The 19,521-nt window shown below is 42.6% G+C and overlaps 1 protein-coding gene across 1 annotated transcript in view; it reads left to right on the forward strand.

The window, feature by feature from the left end:
* SLC1A1 (solute carrier family 1 member 1) overlaps nucleotides 1–19,521 on the forward strand; it is a 60,881-nt gene that overhangs the window by 5,580 nt on the left and 35,780 nt on the right. Inside the window, exon 2 of the mRNA XM_061629213.1 lies at nucleotides 10,201–10,341. Coding sequence (XP_061485197.1) covers nucleotides 10,201–10,341 — 141 coding nt within the window. The remainder of the gene's footprint in view (nucleotides 1–10,200; nucleotides 10,342–19,521) is intronic.

Consider the following 19,521-nt stretch of genomic DNA (forward strand, 5'->3'; position numbering starts at 1 on the left):
AAAGGGCTTTATATACCAGTAATAACATCTTGAACTTGGCCCAGTAACAATTTAGTGACCCATACAGACTTCTCAGCAGGGGTATTATATGCTGACACAGTCTCATTCCTGTCAGCAACCTGGCTGCAGCATTCTGCACTAACTGCAGTTTCCGGATCAAGTGCAAGGGAAGCCCCACATAGAGTGCCTTGCAGTAATCCAGTTTTGAAGTCGCTAGTACCTGAACTACTGTGGTCAAGCTCTCCCAGGCTAGGCTCTTCTAACCACTGAGGCTACCTGGGCCTCCAGTGACAGAACTGTGTCCAGAAACATCTGCAGACTGTGTACCTTCTCCTTTTAAGGGAGTGCAACCCTCTCCAGGTCAGGCAGTTGACCAATTTCTCAGATTGGGAACCTTTCAATCTCAGTGCTTCCATCTTGTCAGGATTCAAGCTCAGCTTATTTTACCTCATCTATCCCACCACCGCATCCAGACACTGGTCTGGGCCCACACGATCTGCCCTGAATCAGATGTTATGGAGAAATAGAGCTGAGTGTCATCAGCATATTGATGGCATCTTGCCCCCAAACTCCTAATGATTGCTTCTAGTGGCTTCATATAGTTTATTTTATTCATTAAAATAAGCGAGCTTCCTATTTCTGGAAATAAATAGGAAGAAAGAATTATTATTTTCTTACTTGTCCTCTTGACTATTGAGAATAAGAAAATTTAATATCTGTTATAGAAAGGTTGTTGGGTATAACAAAAATAAATTCAGAGATGATTCCCATCCAGAATTGGGAGAATTTAATTCCGTAAGCATTCTGAGCTGTAATTTTCTATGAGGGTCTACAGATAATATATATATATATATATATATTTGTAAGCTACCCTGAGTGCCCTATTATAGGGTAGAAGGGCAGGATAGAAATATTTTAAAATAAATAAATAAATAAATAAATATTCATTATTCACCAAGGACAGTATTTACCAGAACAGTAAGCCTTTACACCAGATTTCCCAGATGGGCTCCCTGCATATGTTTACAAATCTGATGATTGCTGCATGAACCCTCCTGACAGACAAAACACAGCACAGGGCAAGTATCTATTTCCAGAATCATAGGCACAGGGAGTCTCTGTGCTGGAAAATAGAGAGTACTGGAGTGTAAATCACAGAAGGATTGTCTTTCTTTATACACATTCATAGATACAGGGGCAGAAAGAGATTAAGGGATTTCACAGTTAAGTCCTAAAAATGTTATATGCTGTGCAATGCCCAATGTCTGAAGATAAATGACTGAAGATACTAACGATAGATACAATCACTATGACTGTAGTATGCTACAGATGCAGGTGGGGTAGGGAAGCCGACAGTGGGCAAACGTAAGAATAAAAACTCCCTCTGCCCCACATATTCCATTCAGCAGCCTCTACCTACCACATGTAGAAGACAAGAATAATCTCCTTCCTTCCTCTCCCTCCTCATCCAAACTCCTAGAGCACTGGTTCCCAGCCTTTCTGAGTATGGGACCCCCTCTGTCACCTCACAAATATTTCTGACCCCTGCACATGTTAATTGATGCTCCTGTTGCTGCTGCTCTGGCCATCACCACAATTTGCAGGCAGGCAGAGAAACAGAGGCAGAAGAGAGAGAAATCTGCCTGGCAGGAAATTAAAGCCCAATAAATATGTAATAAATTTAAACACACAGTTTATGCAAGCCTATAGACAAAATCAAAATAGGAGCAAACTTGGGCCCTGGGAGTGGGGATGGGTGAGTGGACAGAGACAGAAATAAAAAACATATAGAAGTAATGTGAAAGGAGGGGGGCAGAGTTAGAGGGAGGAAAGGCGTGTAAAGTTGTGGGTAGGGGAGAAGTTCAGTGGGTCAAAAGAAGGCAGCAAGAGGCGTGGTAGTGGGTGGAAAAGGGAAGAGGAGCAGCCATGTGGGAGGGAGGGCACTCAGCACATGAGGGCAGGGAGGGGAGGGAGGCTTGGAGTAAAGTGGGATGCGTGTCCATCCTAGGTTCTTCCTTTCTTGAAGTAACTTGTGGTGACAGTGAGATTTCAAAACAAATGCACATGGTCCCACTCCTTTTCTTTCCCTCACCCCCCACTCCTGTCACTTTACACCAAAGGGAGGGTGAGTGTCCTGCAGGAGGGAGAAGAGGGAAGTAGACGGTGAGTGTGAAGGTGAAATCCTCCTCAATCGCCACCTCTTTCTCTCTCTCTCTGCGTCAAAGAGGTTAAGAGTGACCTCCCCTTCTTTTCTCTCCCTCACTCCCTTCATCATCATCCCCTTCCCCATCCCCCTGGGAATGCCCTGTGTTAGGACTACGGGAAAATGCATGGGGAGGGGAGAGTGTGCTGCCACTGCTGAGTGCCTCTTTCTGTGTCGTTCACGTTGCAGGAGTCCGGTGGGTTGTGAGAAGGCCAGAGGACCCCCCTCCCCTACACACACACACCCTCCCACTCAGTACATATTCTCCACCATGTCTGCACTCTCCTTCTGCTATTGCAGCTGCCGCCACCAGTAGCAAAGGCTGGGGCTACCCTTCTCCTTAAGGAGTTAAGGAGCTGGGAGCTCAGACAGAGCAATCAGCAGCTGGTCTTCTTGAGGGGCAGGGTGAAGAACTGGGAATGGATGTCGGTTGTGCTTGCTCAGTTTGTTTCCGCTGTCCTGAAAACTTTTAAACAAAATTAATAAATAATTCCTCTCTTGGCTCTTCACCGCCCTCCCAGGATGACTTCCTGGCCCTTCTGGGGGTCAAACAGCCCAGGTTGGGAACCAGTGTCCTAGAGGCAGGGTAGAGGTAGTGAGGGAAAATCTTACCTTTGCAAGATTCTTTTTACTTTCATCTGCCTTGCACCCTCTCTTACTGTGATGTTTTGTAGGTGCCAATGCAATTATTCTAAATCAGACAGAAGTATACCTACCTCTTTTCATTTGCAGAGTCTGCATTCTTACAGGTTCTTGCCAGATCTGTTGTTGGGCTAAAGGACTAGTATTTTCCTTTCTGGCAGCTGTATTCTTTGGGGTATCTTCATTACAGAATTAAATTAGCGTAAATATTCCCTCTCCAGCTACAGGACAGTGGTGAATCTATTCTACGTCACACTGTCCATGTAAATGAGGTAGACCCAAGAGACCAGGCCAGTACCCCACAAGAACAAATATAATGAAAACCTTTAAGTAGTGTACATAAAAACAATAAAAATATTAATTGATTATTGATATTCAATTAAAAAACCCTAAAAACTAGATTTAAAAAACAGAACAAAGCTATATATGACAAATAAAATTGATCCTTTGGTTGAAAGTGTTTCAGATTTACAATTATATTAATATGAAATGTACTGTGTGCAGGCCAGACATTCTGAACAAAGTATGAAAGTCTGGAAATGTAATGAGAGGATTCATTTTTCCTGCTGTGATACTGAACAAGACAAATGTTGTTGAATGCTACCACGCATTAGAGCACTTCTTTAAACAACTGAAATGCTCTATGCTGTTTTCTTTTCATCATTTAATATAATGTACTTCATTCAGACAAAATACATTTAGCATGATAAGGGGGGAGAAGCACAATAAGAAAGATTTCATCTTTTTTTAATCCCAAGGCAGATGACAGATGGTTTCATTTGAAAGCTTCACACTTTGAGCTGAAGCACAACAAACACCTTTGAGATAGGAGATGTATCTTCAGAACAAAAGCAAAGAGAATTGAAGCCAAATTTGTTTCCTTTTTTGTATGTATATAAACAGACTAAGATTTTATTCACTCCTCAAGGAATAAAATTGTTGACTGCAGATTAATTTTCTGTTTCTAACACTTTGGAGGTCTAGAGCAGCCTTTCCCAACCAGTGTGCCTCCAGATATTGTTGGACCACAACTCCCATCAGCCTCAGCCAGCATTGCCAATGGCTGAGGCTGATGGCAGTTGTGGTCCAACAACATCTGGAGGCACACCGGTTGGGAAAGGCTGGTCTAGAGCAACACCTAAAGAGTTCATTTTATTGAAGGTGCATTCATTGAGGACACAACATAGAACATTATTTTTAAAAATGCAGAGAGGAAGAATGGCATTTCGGGACTAAAATTAAAATTAATAGCCCAATTTCAAGGTCTTCTCTGCATGATTGATTTTTGTACCATAAAAGTACATAAATTTTCCTAACAGTGCTTCCATCCCCTTCCTTTCTGTGCCCTGTGTCAAATTTTAGATTATAAGAATCTTAGTGCAAGGGCCTGTTCTCTTTTGGTTTGTAAAGCACCATACACGCTGAAGTGCTGTATTATTAATAACATCAGTTATAGAGCCTCCACCTTTCACCTTTTCAGATAGTCATTATAATGCACTCAAACGCTGTATTTACACCTCCCAAATAGAGGGTTGTCATATTGCCCGGTTAGCCAGGTTTTATCCAGATTCTAGCCATGCTATGTGGTGCCCGCTTAGCTCATTAGGTGGCCTGGATTCCCAGTTGTTGTTGTTTTTAAAGCAAGGCTTGAGCCACCTCCTTTCTGCCCCGTGTTACAAACAAGCTGCTGGCTGCACATGTCTGTTGCTATGCACACCTTTGCATACAAACTATTGCTGCCGGCGCCTGAGCAGGCAGGGTGGATGGTGAGAGGCGTGGGTACATGCACAGCTCCTTCCCTTCCATGGCGGCACAGCAATCCCCTCTCTCCTCCAGGCCCGGGAAAGGCAAATGGTAGTGAGAGCAACCCCTATTGTCTGCTGGAGCCGGCAGCCCAGTGAAGTGCGGCCACTGCATGAGGGCAGCAGGCAGTGGCACTGAAGAAGACAGGAGGAGGAGGGTGAGTGCCACCCGCTCGCTCACCTGCCTGCCTGTTTGCCTGCCTGCCTGGGCACTGGCAGCCCCTGCCGCTGCTGCCGCCACTTCTTGCCAGAGCCTGGGAAGTTGCATGCAACCTTAGTGTTCAAAATGTCCCTGACCTTTATACTGCTCAAAGTGAGCTAATGGGAAAAACTGAGTTCACCCTTGCCCTGTGCTTTTCACTTTCTGTATGCAATCTGTTAAGCTGCCTATTAATGGAGGACATTGTGTTAGCTAGACATTGACTCACTCCTGGCAGTGACTTTTAATTGCTTAAAATTAAGTGTAAGCCAAATAGTTTTCAAACCAAGCAGTGATATTCCTCGTTTGCTTTTTGTTGTTGCTGCTGCTGTTATTGTTACACATTTAAGGTCTCCCCCCCCCAATTTTATATGTATATATCTTGTATTTCCCCAATATCTTCCCTTGGCTGTTTGTATGTATTTTAAATATTTTTAGATTAAATAAGCAGTAAATAATTGTAATTGTGAGCCTCTCTAAAAGCAATTTACCTGTTGTTATGTTCTGGCAAAGTGATGGTGTGAAGGTATGCTGGCAGAACAAGGGACCATGTTTGAGGCATATATAAGGTGTCTGAGAATTGTGTCACACATTTCTTTTTGAGACCTGTAGATTCATGTTGGAAAGAACACATAAATGTATTGAATGGTGGCTTGGGTGTTGTTGTTTCAGTCTAAGGTGCACGCGCAGAGAAGGTGATATATCATCTGGCAGCTAGCTTCATAACATGTGAACATGAAAAACATTTGGATCATCATTCACTTGTTTAGTTTTTTGTAAAATATGAAGGACAGTGGCTGCCCAGTCAGTACAACCACTGTACAAAATCTACTCAGCCACTGTAATTATCTTTTTGTTTTTAGTGCCCTGTTGTCTATGACTTGGTTAAAGTGTGTATCATATTGAACTTGCACTTCACAAAATACCTTACAGTCATGTCCATAAACACCTATATAACCTCGTGTCTGGAGACTTAGAGCAGATAACACTCCCATGTGAAGGTTAAAATACATTTAAGACAGGTGTGGGGAATGTTTGGCCCTCCAGATGTTGCTGAACTACAACTCCCATAAGCCTCAGCAAGCATGTCCAATGGCTAGGGATGATGGGAATTGTAGTTCAGCAACATCTGGAGGGCCAAAGCTTCCAACCCTGATTTAGGGCGTGCTTTTTGTTGTGTAAAGGCCTTAAGACTTGCTTTCTTACCAATTAAGTGCCTTAACAACTAAACTATGCTATTATGGATTTATCCTTGTTGTGTTCCCATCACAGGCAGATGCACTTGGGCAGGATCAGTGTTTTTAAGCATGCAATGTTACAGTATTTAATGATGAACAAACTTACTTGGAGTCCACTTCCAAAGCAGTCAGTTTTCCCTCCATGTGCATGGATTTGAGATTAAGATGTACATTTTCTGCCCTGCCTTTTAAACGAGGCCTGCACATCTTGTTGCTCACGAGTTCTGTACAATACACCTGTGACTGAGGAAATGGAGGTTTCCAGCCACCTTGCAAGCCACAAAATGAGCTACAGCAAACCTTAGGCCTGTGTGCACCACTTCCCCCGGTTCCACCTACAAGCTTACTGTGTCATGCAAACTGATAAACTGTGGTTAATTTTAACTATGGTTTGAAACAAGCCAGATTCAAACCATGGTTTATGAAATCAGCTTGTTTAAACAAACCATAGCTGACATTAACCACAGTTTAGGGTTTGCATGAACATGGGGTTGGCTTTGTATACCTGCAGTCCCCCAACATTGCACTATGGAGAAGGATGCTAGATTAATTTGATGCTGTTCATGTTCCTCTGTAACGAATAGGCTTGCATACTAGAGGGAAGCATATTGATCCTACTTTTTAGGAGAAAGTGATTATAGTCACCTCAGGGTTTTACTGTTTTTATACCAGTTTTGATTTTGATGGCTTCCCACTAAAAAGCAAAATTGGTGACAAAGCTGTAGCTGCTTCCCTCTTTCTGCATGATGCACCACTCCATTAGGCAAACTGGGGAATTGCTTCAGAAGGTAGGGGCAGTGTGGGGAATTTCTCCCCCAGGCTCCTGCTTGTTTGCCTTGCTGGCTGGGCAGCTTATCCACCCATCCCAGCTGCCACTGGCACCCACTGTAGGGTTCTCCAGACAAAGCACCTGGCCCAGTCAGTCCTCATGCCCTACTCTTAGGAAGGAGTCCTACTGGAGTCTAGGGTTAATTGTTCCAAGACCTACTAAATTTTCTTTATACTGATTGATCATTTATCATTTTATTCAAAATCTGTACTGAAAGTCTCAGAGCCTCACTTTATCTGAATGTTATTCTTCATTAAGTGCCAACTGAATTTGATAAAAAACCTCTTAATTAAACAAAAGTAGTTGCTGTTCATTTAATCCAATCCATTTTCATACACTTTAGATCTAACTCAGGAGACCTATTCTTCATTCCATATAATTAAAATAGTCCAAATAGATTGCTCAGAGCACAGTGAGGATAGAATAAAAACCAAGCTGCTGAGATGATCATGGGATTTTCTTGTCCTTGAAGTTTATCTAAGAGCTTTATAGATGTTTTTAATGCCTGCCTGTCACTTTTACTGATTTTCACATTAAGTTTGACATAATGTATTATGTATATAAATACATGAATATAGTTGAAGTGGGAATAAACTCATTTGGAGAGCAAATGTATAAATCTGTGATTCCCCAATAACCTACTAGCTCCATTAAATTTACTTAGGGTGCAATCCCACTTGCATTTACACCAGGCTGAGGGGAATTGCGTGTGGTGAATCTCCAGCTGAGCCAGCTGGGTCCTGGCTCAGGTGGGCTACACTGGTGTAAATCCCTCAGCCCAGCTCAGCCAGGGCTCAGCCGGCCCAGCCGGGGTTTAGCCAGCTCAGCTGAGACTGGCATAAATTAATCCAGGACAAGTCCAGAAAAAGAGGCATTCTGGGGGCGTGTCAGGGGAGGGTCTGAGGTGAGAGGACTTAGGCCACATCCAACTCATGTTCAGAATGCTCCTACAGGTCCCAAATCAGGCAAAGGTTACAATGGAAAAAAGGTCGGTCTAAGAAAATAAATACAATAGGAGTCAATGGAGAGGTCTTACTCCCTGGTAGGGTTGTTTAGAGAGTAGGCTTTTACTTTCTAGTCCTTGCTCGCAACTCCCGGCTGAGCCAGTGTTCAGCCAACCCAGAGGCTCCTGAACAGCAATTGGATGCAGCAGAACTTTATGGCAGCTTCTTTTGCACCGGCACCACTTATGCTGGCTTCCCCTGAGTTAGATTGCTTTATTATTTTTAGTAAGGGAACTGAACAAAAAAAACCTGTATCTTGGTAGCAGTAAAAGGATGTATATCAGCTTTGAATGAATCATTCCTTTGCTTTCTCTGAAACCCTTCTATGCTTCTTACTTTCCATAGTTTCTTGTCATGTTAACTATGGATAGATTTCAATTGATTTTCAGAGCTTTCACTACAAAGCTGCTGCACTAGATCATGCAAGACCAATCTACAAGTTGATTGTTGGATCTGGATCCTTCCCTTCACATTCTATTTGGCTTTTGCATGTGAACTGAACAGATTTCTATTTGAAAACATATTTCTGCACATAGGTTTCTGACACTAGACAGGGCTATGATGTTAGTGAAAAACAGCCATCGAAGGACTTTGTTGAGTACTTAAAATAACTTGAATAAGTACGTGAATAAATGTGAAATAACAGGATGGTGTTGGAAATAGCACACTTTTTTTCCTAGTCCTTCCCATTTTGCATCTGAATGGCTTAGTGTGGACAACATGCTAAGCCAATCCATGGCTTAGCTCACAGGAATACCTGGTTTGGAGGAGGAGCAAATTGGCTACAGTCTCCTCTCTGGGAGCCCACACACCCACATATTCATGCTAAGCCATGATTTGGCTTAGCATCTCTTGTGAACTGGGTCAATGTTGTGTTTAATTGTTATTTATGTATTATGTTTTCCAGGAACTCTGTGATGTTTGTGTGGTATACCATGGGTAGAATCAAGAGAAACACACTTGTAATGGAGTTGGTGGAAACTAACTTCTCTGCCCCTCCTCCCTGTGGCAGCCCCTGCAGCCTCCTAGGAAGACTCCCCAGTGGTTTGGAGACCCTACTAGAAGGGGGACTGTCTCGAGGGGTTGAGAGGGTAGAGAAGACTCTCCAAACACAGGGATTTTTCAGGGATCTCCCAACCCTTGGGAAAACCTTTCCAGGGGACTGTGGGGGCTTCCAAAATGAAGAGGGGTGAGGAAGTCAATTTCCACTAGCCTTATTACATGTGCTTTACTCTAGACCCATGTATATAGCACAGATATACTTCCTCTTCCTTTAATTTGGTTTCTTCCCTTCATGTTCTGTGTACAATCCTCTGTGAAATTATCCAGATGCCAGTGGGAACTTTGTAGAAAGCTCAGATGTATCATGAAAGCTAAAGGGCCAGAACCAGAGATAAAAGCAGAATAAAGACTGTCTTGCTTCAGTGTTCACCACGGCTACCTTAGATTAGAATTCCAATCCTATCCAGGCCTACTCAGAAGTGAGTCCAACTGGGTTTTATGGTGTTACGCTCAAATAAGTATACAGAAATTTTTTTTAGTACAACAGACCAATACAGATACTGCTCTGGATAACAAGTGAAAGTAACTCCTTTCAAACTTTAATATTACATATATATGTAATACACACATATATGAACATCTATTATATAACATTTCTTAAATGCCCTTCACCATGAGGTCCCAGGGTAGGTTACAACAGTTTAAAAACACAATATTAAAATCCATTAAAACAACTAGCAGTTGTTTGAGTGGAAGCCTTCCAATTCTTTTCTTAGACAACTGGGGAAAAAAGTTTTCTCCCCAAGCCGTACAACCAAGAAAAAAACAAAACAAAACACACATGCATGCACACAAGTTTATTTTTATCAAATAAAGTGCTACCCCTTCCAGTTGTTCTGAAACTACACAGAAAGCCAGGAAAAACAAGGAGGAAGTGAACAGGAAGGAAGGAGCTCTGATGAGATGGAAGAATGGGGCAGCTTCAGGAGATGCTGGTGGCTGTATAACATGAGGTTGGAGGGTGGATGTTGCCCAAAAACAACTTCTGAGCATGCTACAAAGTCAGTTAGTTAGTAAGAACAGCAAGAGGAAGAATTGCTTGACTTGTTCATGTTTTAAAGAAGCATTCTAATATCAATTGAAGTAGGTACTTGTGAAGAATAAACGTTTCAAGTATTTTAATAATTTGCTTTACACTAATTAAAATTCTATTCAAAAAATTATTTCACTCTTTTTTTCCCAATATTAAAACCACTTTTGTATTTTACCCTACCTTTTTAGGCATTGGACTAGGTGTCGCTGTTCGGGAATATGGCAAACTCTCCAACCTGGATAAATTTTACTTTGCATTTCCAGGAGAAGTTCTGATGAGAATGCTCAAGCTGATCATATTGCCATTAATTATATCAAGCATGATAACAGGTAAGACAAAAAATTATGGTGATGTTTAGTCCTGACCTTCTTCTTATTTCTTCTTATTGCTATAAATAAAATCTATTTGGTTAAAATAGTATTAAGAATTTAAAGTAAACCTTATTCCCACATCATACTAATTTAAGTAAATGTTTAAGTGTTTTCTTGATTCTACAACTTGTAGGTTTTTTTCTGGTGATTTAAATTATGTTTTAAATTGTTGATGCAAATTGCCTTAATTTACATCAATCTAGCCTGATATTTCTAAATATGATTTTAAATTATGATTTTAAATAACAGTTGAAACCTTCATTCCTTTTACATAACCAGTTATCATAAAAGAGGATTTTTATGTTTAGCATTCTAAAATACCCTAAAAAGGTTCTTCAAATGTATTAACATGAAAACTTACATGTATTGCAGAGAGAGAGAGAGAGTTTTGAAAGCAACAAACAGAACTTCATCCAAGTTCTGGATCCCTATAAGGATTCAGTTAATCAACTAAAAATATATACACGTAATTGTGATTAATAAAACAGAGGTTTTTATTTTATTAGCAAACTGTTTCAGCTTCTAAAACAAAATAGCCACTGATCCTTACAGCAAACCCACTGATGCTCACACCTATCTAAACTGGAAATCCTGCCATCCTAAGCATATAAAGAAAAACATTATCTATAGCTTAGCTCTCAGAATCAACAAAGAAGGATTAGTGAACTTAAAGAACACCTTCTTCTGAGAGGATATCCTCCACATGTAATCAGTTGCAACATCCACCAGGCCTCCATTCTATCCAGAGAAATCCTCCTCCATCATAATGTGGTTTCAAAAAACAAAGAACAACATATTCCATTTGTGGTAGATTTCCATCCAACATCTCCCAACTATCACCTAGCAGTCAGGGAGACCTACTCATTACTAGCAAACTCTGCAGGTCTTGCTGGAGCCATCAACAAGCCTCCCGTTGTCGCATTTTGCCAGCCTCCTCATTTACACAAACTATTAGTGGGAGCTGTGCTTAAGCAACCTGTCAGTAATCCTGGATCTCATCCTTGTTACTCCAAATGCTGTATCACCCGTGTATACCTCATGGAGACAATGATTTGTCTAGGTCCTAGGACAGGCAGAACATATTATATCAAACAGAACATCACCTGCAGGTCCTGCAATATAATTTATGTCATCAAATGCAAAAAAACAGGATGTCATATCCAATATATAGGAAAAACTACAACTGACCTATGCACATGCTTCAGAAACAACAAATCAACAATCTTGACTAAAAAAGTGGGGTAACCACTCTGTCTTGGAGCTGGCTGTGAGGGCCTGCACCTGGTGTTGGGCTGAGGAAACAGCAAACTAGGGTTGCTGCTGGTGTACCGTCCACCCTGCTGCCCGGCAGCTTCTCTGACTGAGCTGGTGGAGGTCATCTCGGCTGTGGCATTGGAGCAGCCCAGAACGATAGTGCTGGGTGATTTCAATGTCCACGCTGAGGGTTGCCTCTAGTGTTCTGGCTCGGGACTTCATGGCCTCCATTATGACCATGGGGCTGTCTCAAGTTGTTACTGGCCCAAAACGTAGGGCAGGGCGCACCCTCAATTTGGTTTTTGCTCCAGATGGAGGAAGGGGTAGTCTGGAGATGGGGGGGTGGATGTCACCCCATTGTCATGGTCAGATCACTTCCTGGTGAAGTGTAGACTTATGGCTCCGATCCTTCCCTGCAGGGGTGGTGGACAAATTAAGATGGTCCGCCCCCAGACCCTAATGGAATCCACAGGATTCCTGAATGCGCTGGGGGAGTTCCCAGTAGATAGAGCAGGTGACCGTGTTGAAGCCCTTATCATGCTGTGGAACAGTGAAGTGCGTCGGGCTCTTGACACGGTTGTCCCCAAGCACCCTCTCTGGCATTGTGGAGCCCGGCTTGCACCTTGGTACACCAGTGGGCTAAGGACAATGAAACAGGCTGGACGACAGCTAGAGTGCAAATGTCAAAAGACATGCTGTGAGGCTGATTGGGCACAAGTAAAACATCATAACCGTGCCTACTGTATGGCGGTGAGGGCAGCGAAGAAGGCCCACTTCTCTGCCTCCATCTCATCCTCCGTCCAGTGGCGCTTTTCCGTATTGTCAGGGGCCTGATGACGTAGACAAGGTGCTTGCGATGATGCGGCCAGCAACGTGTCCTCTCGACCCTTGCCCTTCTTGGCTTATTAAAGCTTGCCGAGGGGGTCTGACTGAATGGATCCAGGGTGTGGTCAATGCATCATTGTGGGATGGAATGGTTCCAACTTGAAAAAGGCGGTGATCCGACCACTCCTGAAAAAGCCCACCCTGGACCCATTGGTTTGTGACAACTACCGACCGGTTGCAAATACCCCCTTTTTAAGGAAGGTGATTGAGACGGTTGTGGCGCAGCAACTGCAAGTACTCTTGGATGAAACAGATTATCTTGACTCATCCCAGTCTGGGTTCAGGCCTGGTTATGGGACTGAATCGGCCTTGGTCGCCCTGATGGATGACCTTTATTGGGAGAAGGACAGGGGGAGTGCGACCCTGTTATTCTTACTTGATCTCTCAGCGTCTTTTGATACCATTGACCATGGTATCCTTCTGGGCCAACATGGTGAGATGGGTATTGGAGGCACTGTTTTACAATGGTTCTGATCCTATCTCCAGGGTCGTTCTGAGAGAATAGCATTGGCAGTTGTGCCAATTGTCACTCTCAGAGAACAGCCCCTGGCAGTTGTGCTGTGGGGTGCCGCAGGGTACCATCTTGTAACCCATGCTATATGAAGCATCTATATGAAGCCCTTGGGAGCAGTCATCAGGAGCTTTGGGGCAAGGTGTCAGCAGTACGCTGATGATACCCAGCTCTATTTCTCTGCAACATCTGAATCGGGAGAGGCCGTGCAAGCCCTGGAGCGCTGCCTCAACCTGGTGGTGGGCTGGATGAGGGCCAATAAACTGAGTCTGAATCCTAGCAAGACAGAGGCACTGTGGGTTGGTGGTTCCCAAGTTTGGATAATTGGTCAGTTGCCTGCTGTGGATGGGGTCGTACTCCCTCTGAAAGAGCAGGTCCGTAGTCTAGGGGTGCTCCTGGATTCATCTTTGTCACTAGTGGCCCAGGTGACCTCAGTGACTAGGAGTGGCTTTTACCAGCTTCGGCTGGTAAGACAGCTGCGGCCGTTTCTGGACTGGGATAGCCTGACCACTGTTGTCCATGTACTGGTAACCTCCAGGCTGGATTACTGTAATGCACTCTATGTGGGGCTACCCTTGAGGCTGGTCCGGAAGCTGCAGCTGGTGCAAAATGCAGCAGCGAGACTGCTCACTGGGGCAGGGAATTGCCAACGTGTCACCCCGCTCCTCAAAGAATTGCACTGGCTGCCCATTTGCTACCGGGCAAGGTTTTAGTTTTGGTGTACAAATACAGCTTGGGACCAGGATACCTGAAAGACCGCCTTACCCCTTATATACTCAGTTGATCACTACGCTCTGCAGGTGAGAGCCTCCTGCAGATACCATCTTATCATGAGGTTCATTCTGCACAATATAGGAAACGGACCTTAAGTGTGATGGCACCTACCCTGTGGAATTCTCTCCCCTTGAATATTAGGCAGGCGCCATCTCTGCTATCTTTTCGGCACCTTTTGAAGACTTTCCTCTTTCAACAAGCCTTTTAAGTTGAGACGTATCCCAGTCTGCATCTGTGTTAGAATTGCTTGTTAATATGTTTTTTTGAATAATGTTTTTAACCCTTTTTAAAAGATTTTTTTAAAGCTTTTTAAAAAAATGTTTTTAACATTGTTTTATGTTAATGTATTTTAAGGTCTGTTTTTATGATGTTTTAAAATGTTTTTAGCACTTCTGTTTGCCGCTGTGGGCTCCTGCTGGGAGGAAGAGCGGGATATAAATCAAATAATAAATAAATACATAAAATTTTCAATTGATCATTATTTTCTGGGCTCTATATAAAGATTATGGAGCTTTAGGACTGGTATTGGAATAGAAATTGCTTTGGCCACCTTATGGGATGACCTTTGCTGAGAGAGAGACAGGTGGAATGCAACATTATTTATTCTCTTTGATCTCTTAAGGCGCAATCCAACTGCTATTTATGCCGGGTTGAAGGGAGTTGGATATGGCAGACTCTTGGCTGAGTTGGCTGGGTTCTGGTTTATCTGACAGAAACCCCTCATCCCAGCTCAGCCATGGTGGAGCTGGGACCCAGCCGGCTCAGCCCAGGGTCTGATGGGGAAGTTCAGCCCGGTGGACGGGGAGCCAGTGGAAGCCAGGGGAAGGCTCGAAAAAGCAGCATCCTGGAGGAGGGGCCGAGAGGAGGGGGACTTCGGTTACATCCAACTCATGTATGGAGCACTCCTGCAGATCCCAATCCAGGTCAAAGTTACAACAGGAAAAAGATCGGTCTAAGAAAATAATTGCAATGGAAGTCAATGGAGAGTGCTTACTCCATGTTAGGGGTATTCGTGAGAGCCAGCTTTTACCTGTTTTAGATGGGGTTGCACTCCTTCTAAAAGAGCAGGCTGATAGTTTGGGAGTTCTCTTAGATCTAGTACTGTCAATTGAGACCCAAGTGGCTCAGATCACCTTTTTACCAAAGATCGCCTGGCAACTGTTGTCCATGCTCCTGGTTAGATTACTGCAAGTCATTATATGTGAGATTGTCTTTGATAATGGTCCAGAAATGTCAGCTAGTTCAAAATAAGGCAGCAAGAAACTGGTCAATGTGATCAGCCATGTAAGTGGTGAATAATCTGTGCTGGCTTCCAGTTCATTTCTGAGTCCAATTCAAAGTGATGGGATTAAGCACTTTAATGCCTTAATTAGTTTGGGCCTAGGTTATTGAAGGATTAGGGTTGCCATATTGCCTGGTTAGCCGGGTTTTATCCTGATTCTAGGCATGCTATCCAGTGCTTGCTTAGTCCATTTGGTAGCCCAGATTCCAAGCTTTCCTTTTTCCCCCTAAAGCAAGTCTCTAGCCCTTGTGGATCCAGAGATACAAGACAAAATGTGGAGGTAGTTTTCTGTCCATTTTGTGAGAAATCAGCCTACTCCCACCTTCCGTTGTTCTTAGCCAATGAGGGACACCACAGCTGTCCTGGGACAATCCAGAATTTTAGTGTGCCTGCCTGCTGTATATGCAGAAACTACACATGCTCACTTGATCAACACATGCAGCTCTGCCTCTTATCCATAGTCTTTCTGGTTGAGTCAGCAAGGAGGAGGAGCCTACATCTCAATTACCACTGTGTCTGAGGGTATGTGTCTTAAATGGTGAATGCAATGCGAGTGTCTGCCTGCCATCATGGAAGATGGAATAAAGGGGTTTGAATCTACTAAATGCTCCCTCCTCTGAACAAATGCAAAATATAGAAGCAAACCTCTCTGTAGAAAAGGCTGAGGTAGTAGCATTCATTTTTTTCGGCCTTGTCCTCACCCGGTGTTTACTCCCAAGTAAAGTTGTATTGGAATGCTGCCTCACTCACTCTGTTGCCTGGCAGAGCCCCTGTTCAGCAATTCAGAAAAGGCTAAAAAGTATTTTTTTAATAATATCCTTCTTCAAATTGACTGGCAGGCATCTCCCCACCAAAGATCACCCTACTTCATTTCATGCACACACACAGATATATACAGTGTGTGTGTGGGGTAACCTTTTCCCCCTTTAAGATAATAGGAATGTTCCCTACCACCTGAGACCAATAAGAATGGAACAGCTGCCCTGTCTAATGCTAGCACTCAAGTATTCACTGCATTTTTTAAAAAAGTGTCAGCACTCAAGACTTCATCAAGTTCCAACTTGTATTATAGAAGGCTGTTTCCCGTCGCCTGATGTGGTTTGTGAGAATCAATGTACTAAAGACACAACTCACATGCTCAGGCACTGCTCTGTTTAGATAAGATGATTGACTGAACTGATAATATTGAAATCTTGATTTCTACCTGCGTTACAAGTTGTAGCAGTGTGTTCATTTCACATTTCCTAATTGTTGGTACACACAACATCTCGGTCACAACATTGCTTTTAATTTATGCTTTGCTGGCTTTTCCTTTTATGCTGGATTTTTATACTACTTAGTTGACTTGTTTTTATCATGTTTGTCAGCTGCACTGAGCTCTGTTTTTAATAGTGGAAGGGCAGGATATAAATCCTCCTGATAAATAAATATTTCATAGTGTTGGAATCTAGAGTCTTCTAGGCATTGAAAGTTGAAAATGTAAGTTAAAAAAAATTGTCACATCTTCCTCCAGGTTTTGATAGTAATTACTAGATACAAAAACAAACAACTGGACAATGCAACTATTAATATGCTTAATTTGCATAATTAGCAAGTAATTTGCAGAGCTTGGAAAAGTTACTTTTTTGAACTACAGCTCCCATCAGCCTAATCCAGTGGCCATGTTGCCTAGGGCTGATGGGAGTTGTAGTTCAAAAAAGTAACTTTTCCAAGCTCTGGAATTTGCATGATATACAAATTAGCCTGCCCAGATTTGAGGAACTAGAATATGGCAACCCTATGAAAGACCTCCTTCTGTATATACCTACCTGGCCCTTAAGAGTTTTATCAGAGGACCTTCTCCAAATTGGCACCAGATCTTTTTATTTTGCCCGTCCTTTTAAATACATAGTTATATATTTTTGGTGTATTTTAGATTCTTAGCATTAATCTTTTCCCCCTTGTTGGTTTTATGCTGCTTTGGCTGGATTTTAGATTGACCTTGTGCTACTTTTTATGTAGTTGGGTGTTGATAATGTGTTGGGTTTCTAAAACTTAGTTGTATTTTTAAAAATATTCTACAGTTTATAAATTGGTAAACCACTCAGAACACTGGGTATGGGTAGTATAGAAATGTTACAAATAAACAAATAGGTGTTGAGAGGGTTGCATTCCCCAAAACAGCAGGTTTGCAGCTTGGGTTTTTCCTGGCACCACAAGAGGCCACTTGAGTATCTTGTAATGAGTGTCTTTTACAAGCTACAGCTAGTTCACTAGCAACAGCCATTTCTCAATGAGGATAGCCTGGGCATGGTTGTCTAATAGCCTCTCCAATTGGATTACCAAGGTGAGTACTTAATCCCCTGCTTATATTGTGAAATCATCTGATGAGATTCTCCTCCGTGTGACTCCTTGTCAGAGACGAGGTCAACAAGAGAGGGCCCTTTTTGGCCATGGAATACCATCCGAAGGAGACCCTCCTGGTACCAGAATTATTATCTTATAGGTACCAGGCAAAACTCTTTGTATTCACCCAGACATTTGCAATTTGGTTAATGATGTATTATTAATAACTGTTGCTGTTTTTAGTTTGCAGATTTATTGTATTGTTATGCTTTTATGTTTTGTTTTAACCTACCCTGGAAGTTAGGCAAATGAAGGGTAGAATAGAAACATTTTAAATGAATATGTAACACTACAGTCTCTGTCTGCAAGCTTACAAGCTAATAGACATAATACAAAAGGAAAAAGATATAGGGAGGGATCAGAAAATCATGTATTAGGAATTTTGTGTTATATAAGAACATAATCAAAAATATTCTCATGCAGTCCACTTACCTTTTATACTATAGAATTATATGTATAGCTGGGCCAAAATATTTAGCAGAGGCCTTTCCACTGGTTTAGGGGGGATATGTGAAAACATCTCACAAAGTTTGGGATAATCTTTGAACATGTTTTAGGGAAAGTTGGGTTATTGTTGCTGACAAGGTACCTGAAGGGTTTTCCCTTCTATAATTAAAATGCTTTGCTGCTGCTTCAGGTGATGGTGGAGCAGCATTCTTTTTTCAAGTTTAAGAGATGTCCCAAATGGGAACAATGGCACATAATGATATAGTGTCATTCCCAGAAGCAGTATTGGAAAACAGTTAACTGCAGCCATTGACCAAAATCCACCCCTACTTTTTTGTGGGATTTAGTCTCTCTGATGTTTTTGTACCCAGAGAGAAGAATGGGCACATACAAAGATAGGCCGCAAGGCCCCTATCTTTAGAGGCCAAAGTAGATGAGAATCTGAGAAATACATTATTTTTTTCATGAGCTCCCATGAATCAGTTTAGAGAAATTGTCAAGTGGACAGAGGAAGGGGGTTAATTCCCTTGGCACAGAGAAATAGGAGTTAACTTCTTCACCTTGTCATATTCCTCATTTTACTCACTCCAGGGCCCCTTACGGTGTCTCTATGTTTTCCCCAGCAGGACAAATAGCAGTTTTAGGGAATTTATAAAACAGCATATGAAGAAGAGTTAAACACCCAGCCCCACAGTACCACTCCCCCAGTCTGATTTAGGTCCCCCATAGCAACCAGAGCTGCTTTGAACTTTAACAAAAATAATATAAAAGTCTTAAATAAATAATAAGAACATAAGAACATAAGAAGAGCCTGCTGGATCAGGCCAGTGGCCCATCTAGTCCAGCATCCTGTTCTCACAGTGGCCAACCAGGTGCCTGGGGGAAGCCTGCAAGCAGGACCCGAGTGCAAGAACACTCTCCCCTCCTGAGGCTTCCGGCAACTGGTTTTCAGAAGCATGCTGCCTCTGACTAGGGTGGCAGAGCACAGCCATCATGGCTAGTAGCCATTGATTGCCCTGTCCTCCATGAATTTGTCTAATCTTCTTTTAAAGCCGTCCAAGCTGGTGGCCATTACTGCATCTTGTGGGAGCAAATTCCATAGTTTAACTATGCGCTGAGTAAAGAAGTACTTCCTTTTGTCTGTCCTGAATCTTCCAACATTCAGCTTCTTTGAATGTCTACGAGTTCTAGTATTATGAGAGAGGGAGAAGAACTTTTCTCTATCCACTTTCTCAATGCCATGCATAATTTTATACACTTCTATCATGTCTCCTCTGACCCGCCTTTTCTCTAAACTAAAAAGCCCCAAATGCTGCAACCTTTCCTCGTAAGGGAGTCGCTCCATCCCCTTGATCATTCTGGTTGCCCTCTTCTGAACCTTTTCCAACTCTATAATATCCTTTTTGAGATGAGGCGACCAGAACTGTACACAGTATTCCAAATGCGGCCGCACCATAGATTTATACAACGGCATTATGATATCGGCTGTTTTATTTTCAATACCTTTCCTAATTATCGCTAGCATGGAATTTGCCTTTTTCACAGCTGCCGCACACTGGGTCGACATTTTCATCGTGCTGTCCACTACAACCCCAAGGTC

This window comes from Rhineura floridana, chromosome 1 (assembly GCF_030035675.1).
Source record: "Rhineura floridana isolate rRhiFlo1 chromosome 1, rRhiFlo1.hap2, whole genome shotgun sequence".
Taxonomy (NCBI): Eukaryota; Metazoa; Chordata; class Lepidosauria; order Squamata; family Rhineuridae; genus Rhineura; species Rhineura floridana.